Genomic DNA, 18,802 nt, shown 5'->3' with positions numbered 1-18,802 from the left:
TGGTTTTTAGTCATCTCCCAGAGTTCTTTCTCTGGGCATAGCTGGTTCAGTTCATTACTGCTCCATTGGAAATGATTTGGTTGATCTCATTGCTGAGGATGGCCAGGTCCATCAGAACTGGTCATCATATAGTATTGTTGTTGAAGTATATAATGATCTCCTGGTCCTGCTCATTTCACTCAGCATCAGTTCGTGTAAGTCTCTCCAGGCCTTTCTGAAATCATCCTGTTGGTCATTTCTTACAGAACAATAATATTCCATAATATTCATATACCACAATTTATTCAGCCATTCTCCAACTGATGGGCATCCACTCAGTTTCCAGTTTCTAGCCGCTACAAAGAGGGCTGCCACAAACATTCGTGCACATACAGGTCCCTTTCCCTTCTTTAATATCTCTTTGGAATATAAGCCCAGTAGTAACACTGCTGGATCAAAGGGTATGCACAGTTTGATAACTTTTTGAGCATAGTTCCAAACTGCTCTCCAGAATGGTTGGATTCGTTCACAAGTCCACCAACAATGCATCAATGTCCCAGTTTTCCCGCATCCCCTCCAACAATCATATGAGTGACATTTTTAATAATGCTTTTCATGCATAATTACTCATTTGTAATGTGTTGCAGTAGGATCATTGACATGCACTTCTCTATCACTAGGGGGTTACAGAAAATTCTATTCAATTCAATCTTATCCAATTCATCTTGTCTTATTAAGATACAAACATTTTCCTTCAACAATTAACTTTCCCTCTTTCAGATAGACTGCCTCTATTTCCTTATGTAAAAAATAAAGAGAATGTGATACCAAGAGTACAAATATGTCACCATCATTGATGAAGAAAAAGATTTTATCAATTTTTTTTTACAGATCTTTTCCATTTTATTCTATTTAAGTGTTCTCTTATTATAAGACTATCTTTAAATTTCTGATTTACCTTCTTTAGTTGAATTTCTCACCAGGATTTTTGTAAACATCTGTTTTTTCCACTGTTTCTTAATGCCTTATGAGACAATATCCACCATAATCTTTGACCATCCTTCTCCATAAGATTTTACAAAAAGCTGTTGAGTTCAAATTCCGCCTGTCACATGTTAGCGGATGTAACCCTGGACAGTTCCCTTAACCTCTCAGTGTCAACGCAGGTGAGACTATTAAGTGGTGCCAACGGCACTGGTGGAAGGAGTTCCTCACCCAGGAATTCCCTACACCAATGAATTCATACTTCCAGTCATTATCTTGAAGTTACCTGAAGTGTGTTCAGTAGAAAACTAAGGTATAGTTTGTCCATAAATAGGCCATCAGATGAGATATTGTGTGGGCAAGTTCTTCTGTACTACAATATTTCTCTGAAAGATAATTATCAGTACTCTATGGATATTTCACTTTATTGAATCCTCTTTGACTGAAATATGTTGCATATGTGTTTTTGATAAATACATATTCATGTTATGTAGAAGTCAGGCATGAAGAGGACTTGAAGGTCACAGTAAAGAAAATAAATGCTACTCTTCTCAAAATTGTAGTGTCATCAGATACAGCAGTGAAAGTGACAAAGGGTTTAACAGAGGCTCTGGTGGTGATCCAGCAGATACTAAAGAAAAACAAAGGAGGCAGAAAAAGTCGCCTCAATTCAGATGGGTGACAGAAGATGTGGTTGCTGAAGAGACAGAAGCAAAGGTGACAGACGGTAAGGGCTGTGGTTGTGGCAGCAGCTGAAGAAACACAGGAGGAGGAAACAGATAATGGCATATAAGCTGTGGGCTCCTTGAGGCCTGCTAGGCTCAGACTCTATCATTGTACCTTCTATATTATAATTGATGCTGGTTGAAAACATTCTCACAATGAAAAGTAATTGCAATACAGTTTTTTCACTTATAGTCACAAATGTACAAATATACACATTCATTATCATTACTTAGCAATAGTTCTTTCAGCCCCTTTGTATCATGGTTAGTGAAGAGGGAGAAGAAAGCAGCATTTTATAGGGGACACTTGTTATAAGTGTATTAATTACTTGGACCTTAGACCGTTAAAGATTCTGTACGGTGAAGTTGCCTTCAGTAACTTTTTTGTTCTCTAAGACACAGAGCAGTTTGAAGAGAATTGAACAATCTTAAAAAATTATTGAATTTCTACTATCCCTTGTCCTCCAAAAAAAAAAAAAAAAAAAAAAAGGTGCCTGTGTGCACAGGGGAGAGGGAAATGTTTGATGACAAATGTACGTCTGATCCATGCACAGTGACAAGGTAAGTGGCAGCAACTAAATGCAGAGGCTACTGTGCAGGCTTCTTAGTCTTGAAGCTCATTCAAGGTGGTTCTCCGCCCGGGCATCCTATGGAAGCTTTTGGTGGATAGGTGACCTTATATTTGGATGTTTGCTTTTAAGACTAATGTCCTAGGAGATGACAGGATAGAAGGCAATGTTGCATAAAGGACAGGGTTTGAGTGCTAGCTCTCTTGCCTACTATTCTTATAATATGCCACTTAACTGTTCCAAGTATCAGTTTCATCACTTGTAACAAATGGAGATAATATTTATACTGCCTACTTCACAGGATTGCTGTGAGGATCAAATATAAATTTCAAAGTACTTTTCAGATGCTTCTTAGTAACCCCTCATTCCCTAATTTCCTCAAAGGTGAAGGTGGAATCTAAAGAACTTTATAACAATAAGACTTCAGATAATTTTGACAGGTAGGTGGATGTTCCATGTTTAAAGAAAGGTTTTTTAAAAAGTGGGAATTAAGGAAAACCAAAAGGTTATAGTTAAATGCGAGGAATGGTTAGAAATTATAAAATTATGAGAAGAAACTTAAATTTTAAAATAAGGCTAAAAAGGGTAAAATGAAAATTGAATTATATGACTAGAATTTCAATGACAGAAGTTTAAGCATGTGTTGTGTCAAAACAGGGTTCAGAAAAGAGCATTTTAAATAATGTAAAATTTTATTTTATTTTAAAACCTTTTTATTTTCAGTTACAAGTCCCATCTCTTTTATCCTCCCCTTGCCACTGAGAAGGCAAGAAATCTAAGTAACCATTATATGAAGTCAAGAAAAACTTATTTCCACATTAATCATATTGTGAAAGGGGAAAAAAAGCAACAAAGATAAAGAAAGACTTTAATATGCACTCAGTTTATCAATTTTCTCTCTATGGAGATGGATAGCTTTTTTCATCATGAGTCCATTGGAACTGTCAATGATCATTGTACTGCTGTGAAGAGATAAATCTATCATTGTTGATCATTGCACAAAACTAAAAACTACTAACATTGTACAGTGTACAATGCTCTCCTGGTTCTGCTTATTTCTCTTTGCAACAGCTCATCTAAGTCTAACCAAGTTTCTCTGAAACCATGTTGCTCATTATTTCTTATAGCATAATAGTTTTTCATCACAATCATATATCACAACTTGTTCAGTTATTCCCCAACTGATGGGCATTCCTCTGCCATCATAATAAGAGCTGTTATAAAGAATTTTTGTAAACACAGATCCTTTTCCTTTTACCTTTTTCAAGTTCACACACACAATACAAGCCTTTGAAGAAAATTGGTTTGAGATCTCCAGGAACAATAAACAATCTAATCCATACTACAAACTACTAGGATTGTAGATGGACACACTCAAGACAAAGAATTCACTTTGCTAGTCACACATAAAGTCTCAGTTACATTAGATTTTAAGAGATGAGCAGCAATGTATGAAACCAATCCCACCATGTGATCTGAGCACTAAACAATAGGACTCATTTATACACAGGAAGGCAAAAGTGAACTGTAACCTTTTTTCAGATATACCAAGTGATCTCAGATGTCAAACTATATTACAAAGCAATAATCATCAAAACTATTTGGTAAGAATTAAGAAATGGGACTGCCAACATTGGAACAGAGTGGATACATAATAAGAGAATGACAAGAATTTAGTAGCCATAGAGCACCAACCCTGGAGTAGGGAGGACCTAAGTTCAAATCCAGTATGAGACACTTAACTGTCTGACTCTGGGCAAGAGTCACTTAATTCCGACTCAAAAAAAAAAAAAAAAAAAAGAAAGAAAAAAAAAAGAATTTAGTATCCTACACTAAAGTAGTGAGTCACTATTTGACAGAAACCTCTGGGATAATTCAAAAGTGATCTAACAGATATTAGATTTAGACTAATACTTCATATCACATACACAAGTTCCAAATCAACTGCAATATAAAAATGTCATTGACAAATTTGAAGTGTTAGGAAAAAAATATTTTTTCCCAACTATAGATAAAGAATTCATGAGCAAACAAATGACAGAGGATCACAGAAAATAAAATGGGATAATTGTGATTATATAAGTAAAACTTAAAAAGTTTTTGTAGTTAAACAATGTAGTTAAATTAGAAGGTTGAACAGTTAAGGCAAGCTACATGGCATTCTGGAAAGAATACTGGTTTTGAATTTAGGAAGAACAGAGTTCAAATACTGCCTCAGATGCTAGCTTTTGACACAATCTCTAATTTCATCTGTAAAGTACAGATAATATTAGCACCTATTTTATAGGATTATTTTATTTATTTTTTAATTAATTAATTTTTTTTAAAATAACTTTTTATTGACAGAACCCATGCCAGGGTAATTTTTTACAACATTGCACTCACTTACAACTTGCACTCACTTCTGTTCCGATTTTTCCCCTCCCTCCCTCTACCCTCTCCCCCAGATGTCAAGCAGTCCTATACATGTTAAATAGGTTACAGTAGATCTTGGATACAATATATGTGTGCAGAACTGAACACTTCTCTTGTTGCTCAGGGAGAATAGGATTTAGAAGGTATAAATAACCCGGGAAGAACAATAAAAATGCAAGCAGTTTACATTCATTTCCCAGTGTTCTTTCTTTGAGTGTAGCTGCTTCTGTCCATCTTTGATCAATTGAAATTAAGTTAGATCTTCTCTTTGTCGAAGAAATCTACTTCCATCAGAATACATCCTCATACAGTATCGTTGTTGAGGTATATAATGATCTCCTTGTTGTGCTCATTTCACTCAGCATCCGTTCATGTAAGTCTCTCCAAGCCTCTCTGTATTCACCTGCTGGTCATTTCTTACAGAACAATAATATTCCATAACATTCATATGCCACAATTTACTCAACCATTCTCCAATTGCTGGGCATCCATTCATTTTCCATTTATAGAATTATTTTGAAAGTTAAATAAGAACATAAGTAAATTGATTTTTCTCTGATAGAGATTTGCTATCCAAGATAAATAAATAATTGATCAAAATATATAAGAACAAGAGCCATTCCTCAATAGATAAATGATCAAATGATATTTACAGGTTATTCTCAAAGGAAGAAATCCAAGCAATCAAAATCCTGATGAAAAAAGGTCCCAAATCACTAACAGATTAAAAAGAAAAAAAAAGCAAATTAAAACAGGTCTGAAATTTCATTTCACAATGAGTAGACAGGCAAAGATAATTAAAATGGAAAGTTACAATTGTTGAAGTGGTTTAGGGAAAACAGGAACACTAATACTCTATTGAAATAGCTGTGAATTATACCAGCTTTTCCAGAAAGCAATTTGAAACAATGTTCCAAAAGTTACTAAACTCTGTGCTGTGTGTTTTCTCCCTTTGATTCAGTAACACTACTACTACTAAGACTAAGTCACACGAGATCAAAGAGAAGCTCTGTTAGAATAAAAAACTAAAAACTAACAATTTTTACTGGCTAGCTGTCCCTTATGTCTGAAATACTCTCCTTTCTCATCACTGCTTCCTGGCTTCTCTGGCTTTTCTTTGTCTCAGGTAAAATCTTACTTTCTACAAGAAGTTTTTCCTGATTTCCCTTAATTCTTGTGTTTTCTCTTTTGTTGATTATTTTGAGTTTATCCTGTATATAGATGTTTGCCTATGTCTTCCCCATGAAACTATAAGCTTCTAGAAAGCAGAGGCTGTCTTGCCTTTCTTTGTATCCTCAGTTCTTTGCACAATGTAGATATGTCACAAATATTTGCTGACTAATGACTCTCAAATAGGAAATGCCTAAACAATTTGTGGTATATTCACTGGAATATAACTACACAAGAAATGATGAAAGGTATGTTTTCAGAGAAACCTGGGAAGACTTGTATGAAGTAATGGAATAAAGTGAGTAAAACTGCAAGAATAATTTTTATAGTAACATTTCAAAAGGGAAAAAAAAACCCAACAATTTAAAAAGACTTAAGAACTGTGTTCAATGAAATGATTACAAAGGACTGATGAAAAGTACCATTTACTGACAGAAGCCCTGAATTCAGGGTACAAAATGAAAAAACCTTATCGAGACAGAACTAATATAGGGATATGTTTTGTTTGACAGATGTTATAGAATTTTTATTTTTCTCCTTTTTTTTTTTTAAATTTGGGAGGGTGGGGGAACAGTACACCAAAAATTTTTGCTTTTTTCATTTATAATTTTCTTTTTCTGTTCTCCTCTGTATATGTAAATGCTCATTTTATTTAATGTTCTGGAATAATAAATGTTCTGGAATAAAAAACAATTGCATCAAATCAAAGATAACTCCAGACACATCTCGAATAAGGCAACAGAATGAGCTAGAGAAAGATGAACACAGGTATCAGCAGAATTTCTTTAAGTTACTTAGAAACTCATGAGCCATTTTTAACAGTTTCTATGTGCCTCCTCTGTTATTTGGTGGAAGAGGCCTAATCTGACCAAACTTCAATAATCTTCAAAAAGTACTGCACACCCTTATCTCCTGCTTCATGGTCTTCTGCAGTTTTGGAGTACTTAACAAAACATAGATTTGTTTTAATGAGTTTATATATTAGCCAAAATTTGAGCAGAACATATTAACTATGGATAGCAAAAGTTTCTTTATCTGAACATAGGCTATTATATTCATTAACAGTCACATTGCATTTTCCTACCAAACCATGAATATTAACAGGTATTCCTCCTGACCTATTCCTTTTCAAATGTCATTCAATTAATTCCAGATGTTTTACCTTAACGAAGGCTCATACATTTTAAATTACTTTACTTCCAGGTTTTTAAAACTATATTATAAAAATCTCTATCTACTGTTTCAAATGGAAAGTGAATGTTCTCTTAAGGTTATGAAGTCAAAAATTAGAGATTCATTTAAAATTTGTTGCCAAATCCATTTTTAGATAAATCAAATGCAGAAATTTAATTTAGCAAACACCAAAATATTTTAGTTTAAAAGATCTATTTGTGCACTATGCTATTTATTACAAGGAAATCTGCAAAATTCGTGGATAAACAAAGGATTTTCCCAATGCACTTAAAGCTATCACTGTAAATCTAAGTAAAGCTATTGCTAGAACACTCCTAAATTGTACAATGACAAGTCTATCTACAAAACCAAACTCATCTGCAGGAACATTAATACAGACATTTCTCTTGAGCAAGATTTTGAATCCTGAACTTTTTGCTCTTCTTACATTGGATACCTCAATCACTAAAACACCAAAGTTGGAGAGGCATACCATAAATCAACAACCAACAATAATTTATTAAGTTTCTTATGTTCCAGGCACTCTACTAAGCTCTGGGGTACCAAGAGGACAAAAATGGTCCCTGTCATTAAGGAGTTTATAATTTAATGCAAAAGTTATGTACATTTAAGATATATACTGGGTAAATTGGAAGTAATCTCAGAGAGAAGGTACAAGCATTGAGGGGGAATCAGAGAAGGTAACTTGGAAAAGGAGGAAATTTTAGCTAAAACTAAAACAATAAAAAGTAGTAAACCGATCAAAATTGAGCACAGATGCACTGTTGTTTGTATTTGTTCACAAATTGTTTTCTAACAGTGCTCATTTATATTAAATAATTAATACATGTTGGACAGATACTTGATAGCAACATTTGTGTAAAGCAGTTAACTACAATATTTTAAGTGACAAGGTGAGGTAGGCTCAAATTCTACAAACTGTGATTCATTAACATACTGTACCAAGCAAGTTAGATTAAATGATAAAAAGAAATAACCATTTAGAAGCTTGATATAGTGAAATGTAACTAACCAACTGAACCTTTTTTGCCTTTATATGAATCAGTAATAATGCTGATCTAGACCAACAGGAGGCTTTCAGAAAGGCCTGGAGAGACTTATAGGACCTGATGCTGAGTGAAATGAGTAGGACCAGGAGATCATTATATACTTCAACAACAATACTATATGATGATCAATTCTGATGGACCTGGCCATCCTCAGCAATGAGATCAACCAAATCAGTTCTAATGGAGCAGTAATGAACTGAACCAGCTACACCCAGCAAAAGAACTCTGGGAGATGGCTAAGAACCATTACATGGAATTCCCAATTCCTCTATTTATGCCCACCTGCATTTTTAATTTCCTTCACAGGCTAATTATACAATATTTCGGAGTCTGATTCTTTTTATACAGCAAAATGACGGTTCGGATATGTATACTTATTTTGTATTTAATTTATACTTTAATATATTTAACATGTATTGGTCATCCTGCCATCTAGGGGGAGGGGGGAGTAGGAGGGGAAAAATTGGAACAAAAGGTTTGGCAATTGTCAATGCTGTAAAATTATCCATGCATATAACTTGTAAATAAAAACCTATTAAAATTTTAAAAAGTAACCTTTTTAGCTATTAAACTGTGAAAAAAAAAATTATGCTGATCTATCTAATGAACACACTAATGAGTTCACAATGCAGATTAAAGTTCTTGACAAGGTGGGATATCACTTATCAAATAATACTACTCATGCAGAATCTATTGTCCCATTCATTACCTGTTATTGTTTGTGATATTAAAATACCTCAGCAAAATCTGTAACACAGAAATTGTTTTGTCAAGAATCTAATAAGCTACCAAAAGCTACATTAATTAATATATCTATTGCTTTTTAACTCTCTGACTTCTTGCTTCTGACCATATCATTCAACTGAAACTGCTTTCTCAAAAAGTAGTCAGTAATCTCACATCTGCCCAATCTAATGGCCTTTTCTCAATCATTCTTTTTGACCTCTCTGCTGCCTGTGCCAACTGCTGATTATCCTCTTTTCCTTCATATTCTCTTCTCTCCAGATTTTTAGAACACTCCTCTCTCTTGGGCCTCCTACCTGTCTCACAGCTCCTTCTCAGCCTCCTTTGCTGGATCCTCATCCAGTAGAGCCCCAAGGTTCTGTTCTAGGTCCTCTTCTCTTCTCCTTCTATGCTATTTCCCTTGTTAATATAATCAGCTTCCATGAAATCAATTATCATCTCTATTCATTTGATACTCAAATTTATTTATCTAACATAACCTCTCTCCTAATCTCTAGTTTTACATGTCCAACTGACAATTTGATATCTCAAACTGTTTATCTTGGAGACATCTTAAAATCAACATTTCCAAATTGAAATCCATATCTTTCTTGCCAAATGCTCTCTTTTTCTTAATTTTTCTATTACGACTGAGGATTCCATTATTCTATATTACTCAGGCTCATAATCTATCCTTGACTTCTCACTCTTTCACCTTATCCTCTTTCACCTTATCATGTCCAATCTGTTGGCAAGTCCTGACAATTATACCTTCACAGCATCTCTCTATAAACTCTCTTCTTTCTGCTGATATACCTGGTTTAGTGTAAGTGTTTTGCTTGTCTTCCATCTATACTCCACTCAACTATCAAAGGAATCTTTCTTGGGTGCAGATCTGAGCAAAACTTTCAGTGTCTTCTAATTATTTCTAGGATCAAATATCAAATCCTATTTCAGTTTTAAAGACCTTCATAACCTGGTCCTTCCTACCTTACAATCTTTTTACACTTTATTCCTCTCAATATACTCTATTATCTAAAGACACTAGTTTTCTTGCCATTTCTCAGACAAAATAATCTGGATTTTGTTCATTTGAACTGGCTGACCATGATACTAGAAGGTTTTCCCTCATCACCACCTCCTTTGTTTCCCTGGTTTCCTTCTGCAACAGTTGCTTCCTGGTCCCCCTTAATGATGTGCCTTCCCTCTGAGATTATTATTCTGAATATATCTTATTTGTACATAAGTAATTAATTGCACGTAGTCTCTCATTAGAATGTTAATTCCTTAAGAGTAAGGGCTGTTTTGTCTTTCTTTCTATTTACAGAACTTAGCACAGTGCCTGGCAAAGGCGCTTAATGAATGTTTATTGATTTGATTTCTCTAAAAGATTCTGAAATTTGTGGTAGTAACCAAAGGGGGGAACCTCCAATGATCAAGGAATGTTAAGATTATCTATAATCATAAGTTTTTTTTAATACTTAAGAATTCTCATATGCTCTAACATACTTGTTAAGGCTAAAGAAAATCACTTATCAGATGTGTCACATTGGAGATTTTTTTTTTCCTAGTATGGGTAGGACCAAAAGCCACTGGTCCTACTGAAGGGTTCCTAGTCTATGATCATAAAACCAAATAAAATTCCTCCAGTAGAATTCAAATCCTAAAACCCATTTTAGGGTTCTCTGTATTTGACAATTAATGTAGCATTTTATAATTACAGACTTTCAGAGCTGGAAGAGAATTTCAATCCAATCTTTAACTTATTTTATAAATGTAGAACCTGATACGCAGAAAAATGAAAGGATCTGCACGATTCTACAAAGTTTGTTAATAATGATGGCTTAATGCTATAACACTCCACAGTTTATGAAGCACTCTCCTCACAGTGACTGTGAAATATGTAGTACAATTATCTCCATATTCTAAATAAGAAAGCTGAGACTTAGAAAGATAACGGATTTGCTCACAGTTATGCAGTTAATAAGTAGCAAATGCAAAACTCAAAATTGAGGTCTACTATCCTACCTTAAGTTCAGTGTTTATTCCACTACACTAAAATGAAAATTTCACTGTTAACAGAAACTAAATAAAGTTTAAATAAAATTAACTTCTCATAAGGTATTTTAATGATATGAAAATTTAAATTGAATTTCAGTAGAACTGTCTTATGTAAGTCAAGTAAATGAACAAGGAAATTTCTTACAGTTGTTTTATGACAAGAATAATTGAGTTTTTCACAGATTGCCCATTTTGAGATAAAATATAACTAGATGAGGGCAGCTAAATGGTGCACTGGATAGAGCTATGGCCCTGAAGTGAGGAGCACCTGAGTTCAAATTTGACCTCAGACACTTAACATTTCCTAGCTGTGTGACCCTAGGCAAATCACTTAATTCTAATTTGCCTTACCAAAAAAAACAAAAAAACAAAAACAAAAAGAAACAACCTTTTTTAATGTAATTACATTTATTTCTATTGACATTCAGATAAAGGCTAACAAAAAAAGAATGTTTTAACATATAAAACATTTTGTAGAATTAAGTTCTAGCTCTTTAACTTTTAAAAAAAGTGAGGTTTTACTTCATGGAATAATGTATTTTTTTAAACCTGTGATTCTTTCATCTTCAAATTATTTGAATATATTACCAAATTCTCTTTTCACTTCCTATTTTGAATGCTCTATCATTCAACTTTCACTTTCACTTGGATTGTTAATATATACAGGCACCTTCCTTATTAATAATTCTATCCTTATTGGAATATGGGATGACAGATCTACAGTTGGAAGATCATCTGATTTAATTCCCTCATTGTGCAGAGAAATAAATGAAGTCTCAGAAAAGATTAAATTGTAACTGTAATTGTAAATTGTAAATGTATTGTAAATTGTAATTGTAAATTTAATTGTAACATATTTTACATAACTTATGACAAGTTTTAAACATTCCATCTTTCAGCCTTTCCTTTGATTTTGTTCCTATATTTAGTTTCATTGAGATTTACATAATTTTCCAACAAAGCCCCAAAGCCATGAAGAATAGTTTTAAATTGTACACATTTTTATCTTGTGAAGATATTGAATTGATTCTAATTCAAGAACCAAGTAAGATTCATTACTTGTAAAGAAGCAGAAAACAATGCTGAAAAAATAGAATAGTTTAAAAAAAAAAAGCTAGTTTCTTTACAAGAAAATAATGTAGTTTTAATTTCCAAGGTACAGTAATTTTGGATAGTTACAATTTTTTCTATACTCATCGATTCAATAGTTGAGAATTTGTGGGACTATGGTTTAATTAACAATAACTTTTTCCACTGCTTTCCACGCAGTACTAATGTAACACAACATTTACAGGCAAAACTATGTTGTTTATTGCTGAATATAGTGAAAAAAGACTAACAGTTTTACTATTCAAGTGAAAAAGCATAAGGCTACCAAAAAAATGTTGGTTTAGTTTTAATATTACTGTACTGTTTTTTTTTTTCTTTAAAAAAGGTACTGTCAGTTATAAAAAAAAATTATACATTAGTGCACTGCTGTGGTTTGTGGGATTCCACTGGAGAATTAACAAAACTTTATTAAGTACAGAGATGAATGCATCAGCAATAGTTTACTACTAATCTTAACATAACTGACATTTACTTTCTTATGCTCACAAATACTATGTTTTCTTTATATAAAAAGTTATAAATATTTTTACTAGGAAAAAGATGCAACAGTTTTGAAGGGCAATGGAATTAACCATTTAATTCTACAAGGGCAGTTTTGTTTTACCTTTCTCACCAACATGTATCATATCATCAAGAATATTGCTAGCATAGTTCTAGAAAAAAATTTAATTCTGTTAATAACAGAAAAGTCCATGTAGTGTATAGTACATACTTGAAGTAAGGAAGATCTGGATTTAAGTTTAGCATCTGACATACTAGCTGAGTGATTATGGGCAAATCAGTTAAACTCTGTACCACAGTCAACTATCTATGACTATTTATTATAGACGGGATGATCTGCACTAGTGAAAGGAGTTTCCACCTAGCAATGGTATCACAAGTCATAAGTATGTATAATATAATAATGTTTTACATCTCTAGAAGTCAATGGAGATATAATCCCCAAACATAGCTTTTCCCTTGTATGAGTTATTTGATGTTAATAAGATATAGATGTGTATGAAAGGGTGTATGAAAGGATTTAATGTTTTTGTTACATACAAAAAAACTTTGCTATGTAAATTCTTTAATGCTAAATATTCATTACACTTACAGGGTTCCTCTCTAGTACAAATCCTCCTAGTAATCTTGACCATTTGGAACAAAGCAGGTGAAAAAGCCTTTGTGCTGTTATAATGAGTGCTCACAAAGCCACACACTAAAATTCATGTTTTGTTTCATAGGAATGGCTTTGTTGATTCAGAGGCTGATTCTAATTCAATACCTAATAATTTTAGTAAAATCTAACTACTTGGTTTCCTATTAAAAACATCCCAAAAGCATGGCTAATGTTGACATTGCACAGTGAGGGAAAAAGTTGAGAGAGAGAGAGAGAGAGAGAGAGAGAGAAAGAGAGAGAGAGAGATGAAAATGGAAATACTACTTCCAAATCTCAAATTCTATTATAAAGCAAAAATCACAAACTATTTGGTATCAACTTTTTTTTAATTTTTATTATTATTATTATTTTTTAAGGTAAGCAGATCAGTAGAAGATATTTATTAAGCAAGAATCAGACATGGACATTATATATCATAATAACCTCAAAATGTATACTTGATCTGAACATGAGATGTCACATCACTAAAAAGTAGAAGATAATGAGCCAAGTTACTTTTCATAAATATGACATGGGAAAATGCTTAACAACAACAAAAAATAATGAGGAAACCACAAAAGATAAAATGGATAATTTTGATTACATGAAATCAGAAAGCTTTTATATGAATGAAATCATCCAATGAGAAAGAAAAGCACTGACTAGGAAAAAAATTTTTGTGCATCAAAAATCTCTGATAAGGAAACATATATTTAAGCTTTAATAGTTTAAAACTGCCAAAGACTTTTGGAACATCTTGTATATAGAATTAAAACATATATATATAAAATCAAGAGCTATTCCCCAATAAATAAGTAGTCAAAAGATATGAGTAGTTCTCAAAGGAACTACAACCACCATATGAAAAATTACTTCATATCAGTTTTACCTCACAACCAGCAAATTGGCAAAGATAACAGAGAAGTTAATATCAGACACTATTGCTGTAACCTGAACTAATCCAACTATTTTAGAAAGCATTCTGCGATAAAATTAAGTGACTAAAATGTCCATACTCTTTGACCAAGGATCCTATAGCTTGGCATATTTCCCAGGGAGGTCAAATACCCTCTTTTTGCTGTCAAAGACCTAGATTCAAAGTAGATGCCCATTATTTCAAGAATGTCTAAACACATGAAAGTAATGGATATTATTTTAATAAAGGATGAATACAAAGAATTCAGAGAAGAATTTGAAGATTAATATGAACAAACATAAGAAAGCAGAACCAAAAAGTAATAAATAACATAAATGGGAAAAAAACCCAAGAAACTGAATATTATGTAATATAAGGACCAAACAAGTCCTTGGAAAATCAATCAATAAACCATTATTAAATACTTACTAGAGCACTATGCAAGAGATATTAAAAGAAAATGAAACCATTCCTGACCTTAAGGAACTTACATTCTTCAAGACAGTAAAGGGAGAGAAGACACTTGCATATAAATGTACAATATAAAGACAACATAATGGAGGGGAAGGAAAAGATAATAATTGAGAAAATATACTATTCCTTCATTGCAGAGATAGAGAACTCTTGGTATGGAATATTGCATATACTGTATGTCAGTCAATAAACATTTATTAAATGGCCACTCTGTTCCAGGCACTGTGCCAAGCACTGGAGATACAAAGAAAGCCAAAAGACAGGCCCTCGGGGAGTCACAATCTAATGGGGGAAATAACATGTAACATGCAAAAATATTTACAAATAAGCTAGTTAGAAGCAAAATGGGAAATAATCAACAGAGGGAATGCATTAGAATTAAGAGGGATTATTGGTTTTGCAGAACTGTCTTTTTTTTCTTTCTTTTAAAATAATTATTTCAAATGATTATTTAACACTATAAAAATATATTTAGAAATGAACATAAAATCAAAAGATATCAATAAAAATAAGATAAATATATTTTAAGAAATAAAATGTGATTCTAATTGTATGCCCCTGGAGGGTAATGACAATTGTTTTATTACTAGGGCTTTAGTCACAAAGCCCAATTATAATAACTGATTTTAGGAAATAAGGTACATTTTTTGCTCTTTTCAACCTAAGTTCCATTAATATCAGAAAATTACTTTTCAAAAATCTTTCTCAAATGTAGTTCACAATTTTTTTTTTTTAAAAAAGGACTCAATTCCACATTAAGTCAATATTTAAAGGTTAAAGGTGAAATCCTAATAATAGGGGCGTTGATGGTAGGAGGACAGCAGAAATATTATTATCTGCATTTTATAGAAAAGAAACCTAAAGCTTAAAGTGACTAAATTTTCCCACAGGCAGTCATCTATAGTTAGCAAGATACCTAAGAGATCTGCTACTATAAATACTAGTCCCTTTCAACCCCATGGAAAGCCATAGTATTTCTGCCACATCATACCTGTTGCTTCTTTAAATAGGATCAGATAGGAAGAATCAGGGTTCTGTCCCTCTTTCTCAAGGAGAATTTTCAAAGATGATTTTTTTTTTAAAAGCCTAAAGATTTAGAACTTTAGTTTTGTGAGAATCCTGGGTTTAAGTTTCCTCCCTGCTCCAGGGTGATCCTGGGCCTTAACTTCTCTCTCACCTCTGTTTCTTTACTTTGGGGGCTTAAGGGGTGGACTAGATGATCTTTATAGTGCTGTAAGCCTCTGCTCCTTGTGAGAAAAATAAAACATTGCATCATTACCCAAACAATAAGCTATGTTCTTTTAGAATGATTTTAATTTTCAATTAAAGAATGACATCTGGATCGAAGGTAGACAAAATTCTAGATAAAAGTCAAACCAGCTTTTTCATAAAGTCAGATCATATGATCAAAGATTTAGAACTATAAATGGTCCTAGGTCAAAGAATTCAACACCCTTCCTAATTTTACAGATAAGGGAACTTCAAATAAAAGAGGATAAAAAAACTATCTCCAAGGTCACAAAGATATTAAGGATGTCCTTGACTGTGTCCCTGGCTCTCAATCAAATCTTTCACTAAGCCACTTCCTCTTTTATTGGCTTTTGTGAAGATGTAGCCTCTTTGCTCTCTTTACTTGTATATAAGCCTCAGAAAGTAAGTTTAGGTTCTCAGGACACATAGATTCAAGAAGCAATCAAGAGGTTTCAAAGCATGCTCCCTTCTCTCCCATCACTTACAAAAAGCTGTAACTGATCTAGCTCAGTAAATTCAGTCACTCAAGACTTGACTAAGAAAAGTAAGTCCTGCTGTACTAATGTAAAGATTCAATTAAAACTGTGCTCACTAAAACTTTAACAGTTAACACAAATTTGTCTACAGATCAAATTTGACTCCTTTATTGAAATCACTTGGGAGGGGGCAAAATTTGAGAGAAATCTTATTCGCAGCCCACACTGTAATCTTGAAAACTATGCCACCAGATTTGGCAAGACCCAGAAAAGACTAAAAAGTATGGACGTGGTTCCTTATCTGAGGACCAGCCTAGCCAAGTTTGAAAACACAACAGCCTCAGCAGATTGGACTGCCAAGTGCTGACTATTTTGGTAGGCCACAGCAGACTAAGATGAAGAAAGGTTTTAATCTGAATCATTGGTTGGTATACCCATATCATGAATCCTTCAAGTACCGAAGTAGTAGTAATTATCTTTAGTGTGAGAGTTTAAATCCTTTAAATATTAAAGTACTAAAATTATATATAGTTATAAAAACAGCTTGAACATGATCCAAAAAACCCAAGGGCATTTTAGAGCAATAAATTCACGCAGAAATTTTAAAAAAGAGATTCATTATTATAATTTGCATCTTATCTACAATAGCTGATATTTATGTAGTACTTTTAAAAACATTACATAGAATAATTTGATTACAACCTCATAAGGAAGGCATTATCATCCCTAATGAATTGCTGCTAACTCCTACTACAAAGGCAGGATTCATACCTACCTAGGTCTCATATTCTACACTACAAGCCACCTCTCCAAATAATGTTTACTGTAAATCTTATATTAATAACTCACTGGAAATTTTGTTTCAAATACTAATTGTAGGAACATTAACAGGTCACAAGTTCTGAGTGGGGTTTCCTTTTATGTAAAATTGCAACAACAATAGCACCCACCCCGTAGGAAAGTGAAAATAAAAAATGCTTTGCAAACTTAAAATACTAAGTCAAAGATTCTTCTTAAGACAGTAGATACAATATATACCTAAAGTATCACAAGCATAAAAGATAAAAATAATCAATCTTGTAAGGTGAAATTGTGATCTAATCCAACCATTTTGAAAAGCAATTTGAAATGATGCTAAAAAAATAAATAAAATTCCTAAGTTTTGCCCCAGATATATTATTGTTGGGCCAAGTCCATCCTGGAAGTGTGGAACATGCTTAGTGATTCTCACAGATGCCTCCATTCCTGTCAAATCTGTAAGCTCCACAAAAGACCAAGCCCCCTTCCCACCACAAAGAACTTCAAACGCCCAGAGAGCGGAGACTTCACCCCTCTCTCCCAAACACACCCCTTCCCTCGCAGCACTTCACAGCTGGCACTTGTGGCACATTCAGGACATAGCTGTGCAGGGCTGTCCCAGGACAGCTGTCACAAGCCGACCCCGCTGGTGCAGAGGCGCCAACGGGCTCCTCTCAAACCCGGGGTGGGGGCTCTTCCTGCGACTGCGGAGCGGTGAAAGAGAGTCCACCTGTCAAAACCTGAACATTAGCTACGTGTGCGTGCGTGCGTGTGTGTGTGCTGGGGGGCGTGTAGGAGAGAAAGAGGGAAAAGACAAAAGACACCAACCTGGAGGGGGGCGAGGGAGGAGACAAAAGACAGCCCTTCCCCAAGGTGGGAAATGGGGAGAAGTCCGCAAAGGCTGATTGCCGCGGAGGAGACAAAAGCCAGTCTTGGGGAGAGCACCCCGGCCGGGGTCCGCCGCCGGAGGAATCCCGGGCGGGGTCGGCAGCCCGAGAAGGGGCGGGGCAGGGACCCCCGCGGCGAAGGCAGCGCCTCCTCGCGCCTCTCCCCACCCCACCGGAGGGGCCGGGCCCCGGCCGGGCCCCGGCCTCGCTTTGGGCTTTCCCTTCCCCGCCCTCCCCAGGCCGGGCTGGGCCGGGCCGGGCTTACCTTGGCTCTGCCGGCCTCCAGCTTCTTCTGTCGCTCCTCGTCCTCCATGGCTCGCGCTGGGGAGCAAGGGAGGGGGGGAAAGAGGAAGGGGAAGGGCCCGATTGAGGCGGAGGTCCCGGCCGCGCTCCCCACGGGCCCCGCGCTAGCTCCCGTAGCCGGCTCACAGGAGGACTGCTCCCGGCGCAGCCGCCATCTTCGTCTCCACGTAAACAGACAGGCCGCGGGCGGGGTGGGGGGGGCGGGGGGTGGAGAGAGAAGGGGACGTCGGCGCAGCCGCCGCTGACCCGGACTCCTGCAGGTGCGCCGGGAGCCCCGCCCCCTGAGCCCCCCGCCACGTTTAAGACCCCGCCCCCTGCCCCCCGCCGCGCTTCAGGCCCCGCCTCCTGCCGCTCGCCCACCTGCCAGTTCAGTCAAGGCTGGCAGCCCAGGTTAAGAAACCACGTGGTGCCTGGCCGGGGGCTAAACCCCAGGGGTACGGACTGGGCAAGTCAGGCCAGGTGTTCCTATGGGACTTATGGTCCAGCGAGAGGTAGTAGAGATGGGTCGTAATCTACAGCTTGGAGGGGGTCCTGTCGCTGCGACCGCGCCCCCAATTTCACAGACGGGGAAACTGAGGCC

General features: G+C 35.4%; 1 protein-coding gene across 3 annotated transcripts in view; it reads right to left on the bottom strand.

The window, feature by feature from the left end:
• Positions 1-18,393, bottom strand: part of AKAP9 (A-kinase anchoring protein 9) — a 170,764-nt gene extending 152,371 nt beyond the window's left edge. For all 3 annotated transcript variants that reach the window (XM_031939997.1, XM_031939998.1, XM_031939999.1), the window contains exon 1: positions 18,185-18,393. In XM_031939997.1, the coding sequence (XP_031795857.1) occupies positions 18,185-18,232 (48 nt within the window). In that variant the 5' untranslated portion in view covers positions 18,233-18,393. The remainder of the gene's footprint in view (positions 1-18,184) is intronic.
• Between the last annotated feature and the right edge of the window lie 409 nt (positions 18,394-18,802).

This window comes from Sarcophilus harrisii, chromosome 5, assembly GCF_902635505.1.
Source record: "Sarcophilus harrisii chromosome 5, mSarHar1.11, whole genome shotgun sequence".
NCBI classification, from domain to species: domain Eukaryota; kingdom Metazoa; phylum Chordata; class Mammalia; order Dasyuromorphia; family Dasyuridae; genus Sarcophilus; species Sarcophilus harrisii.
This window is presented reverse-complemented; position numbering and strand designations above follow the sequence as displayed.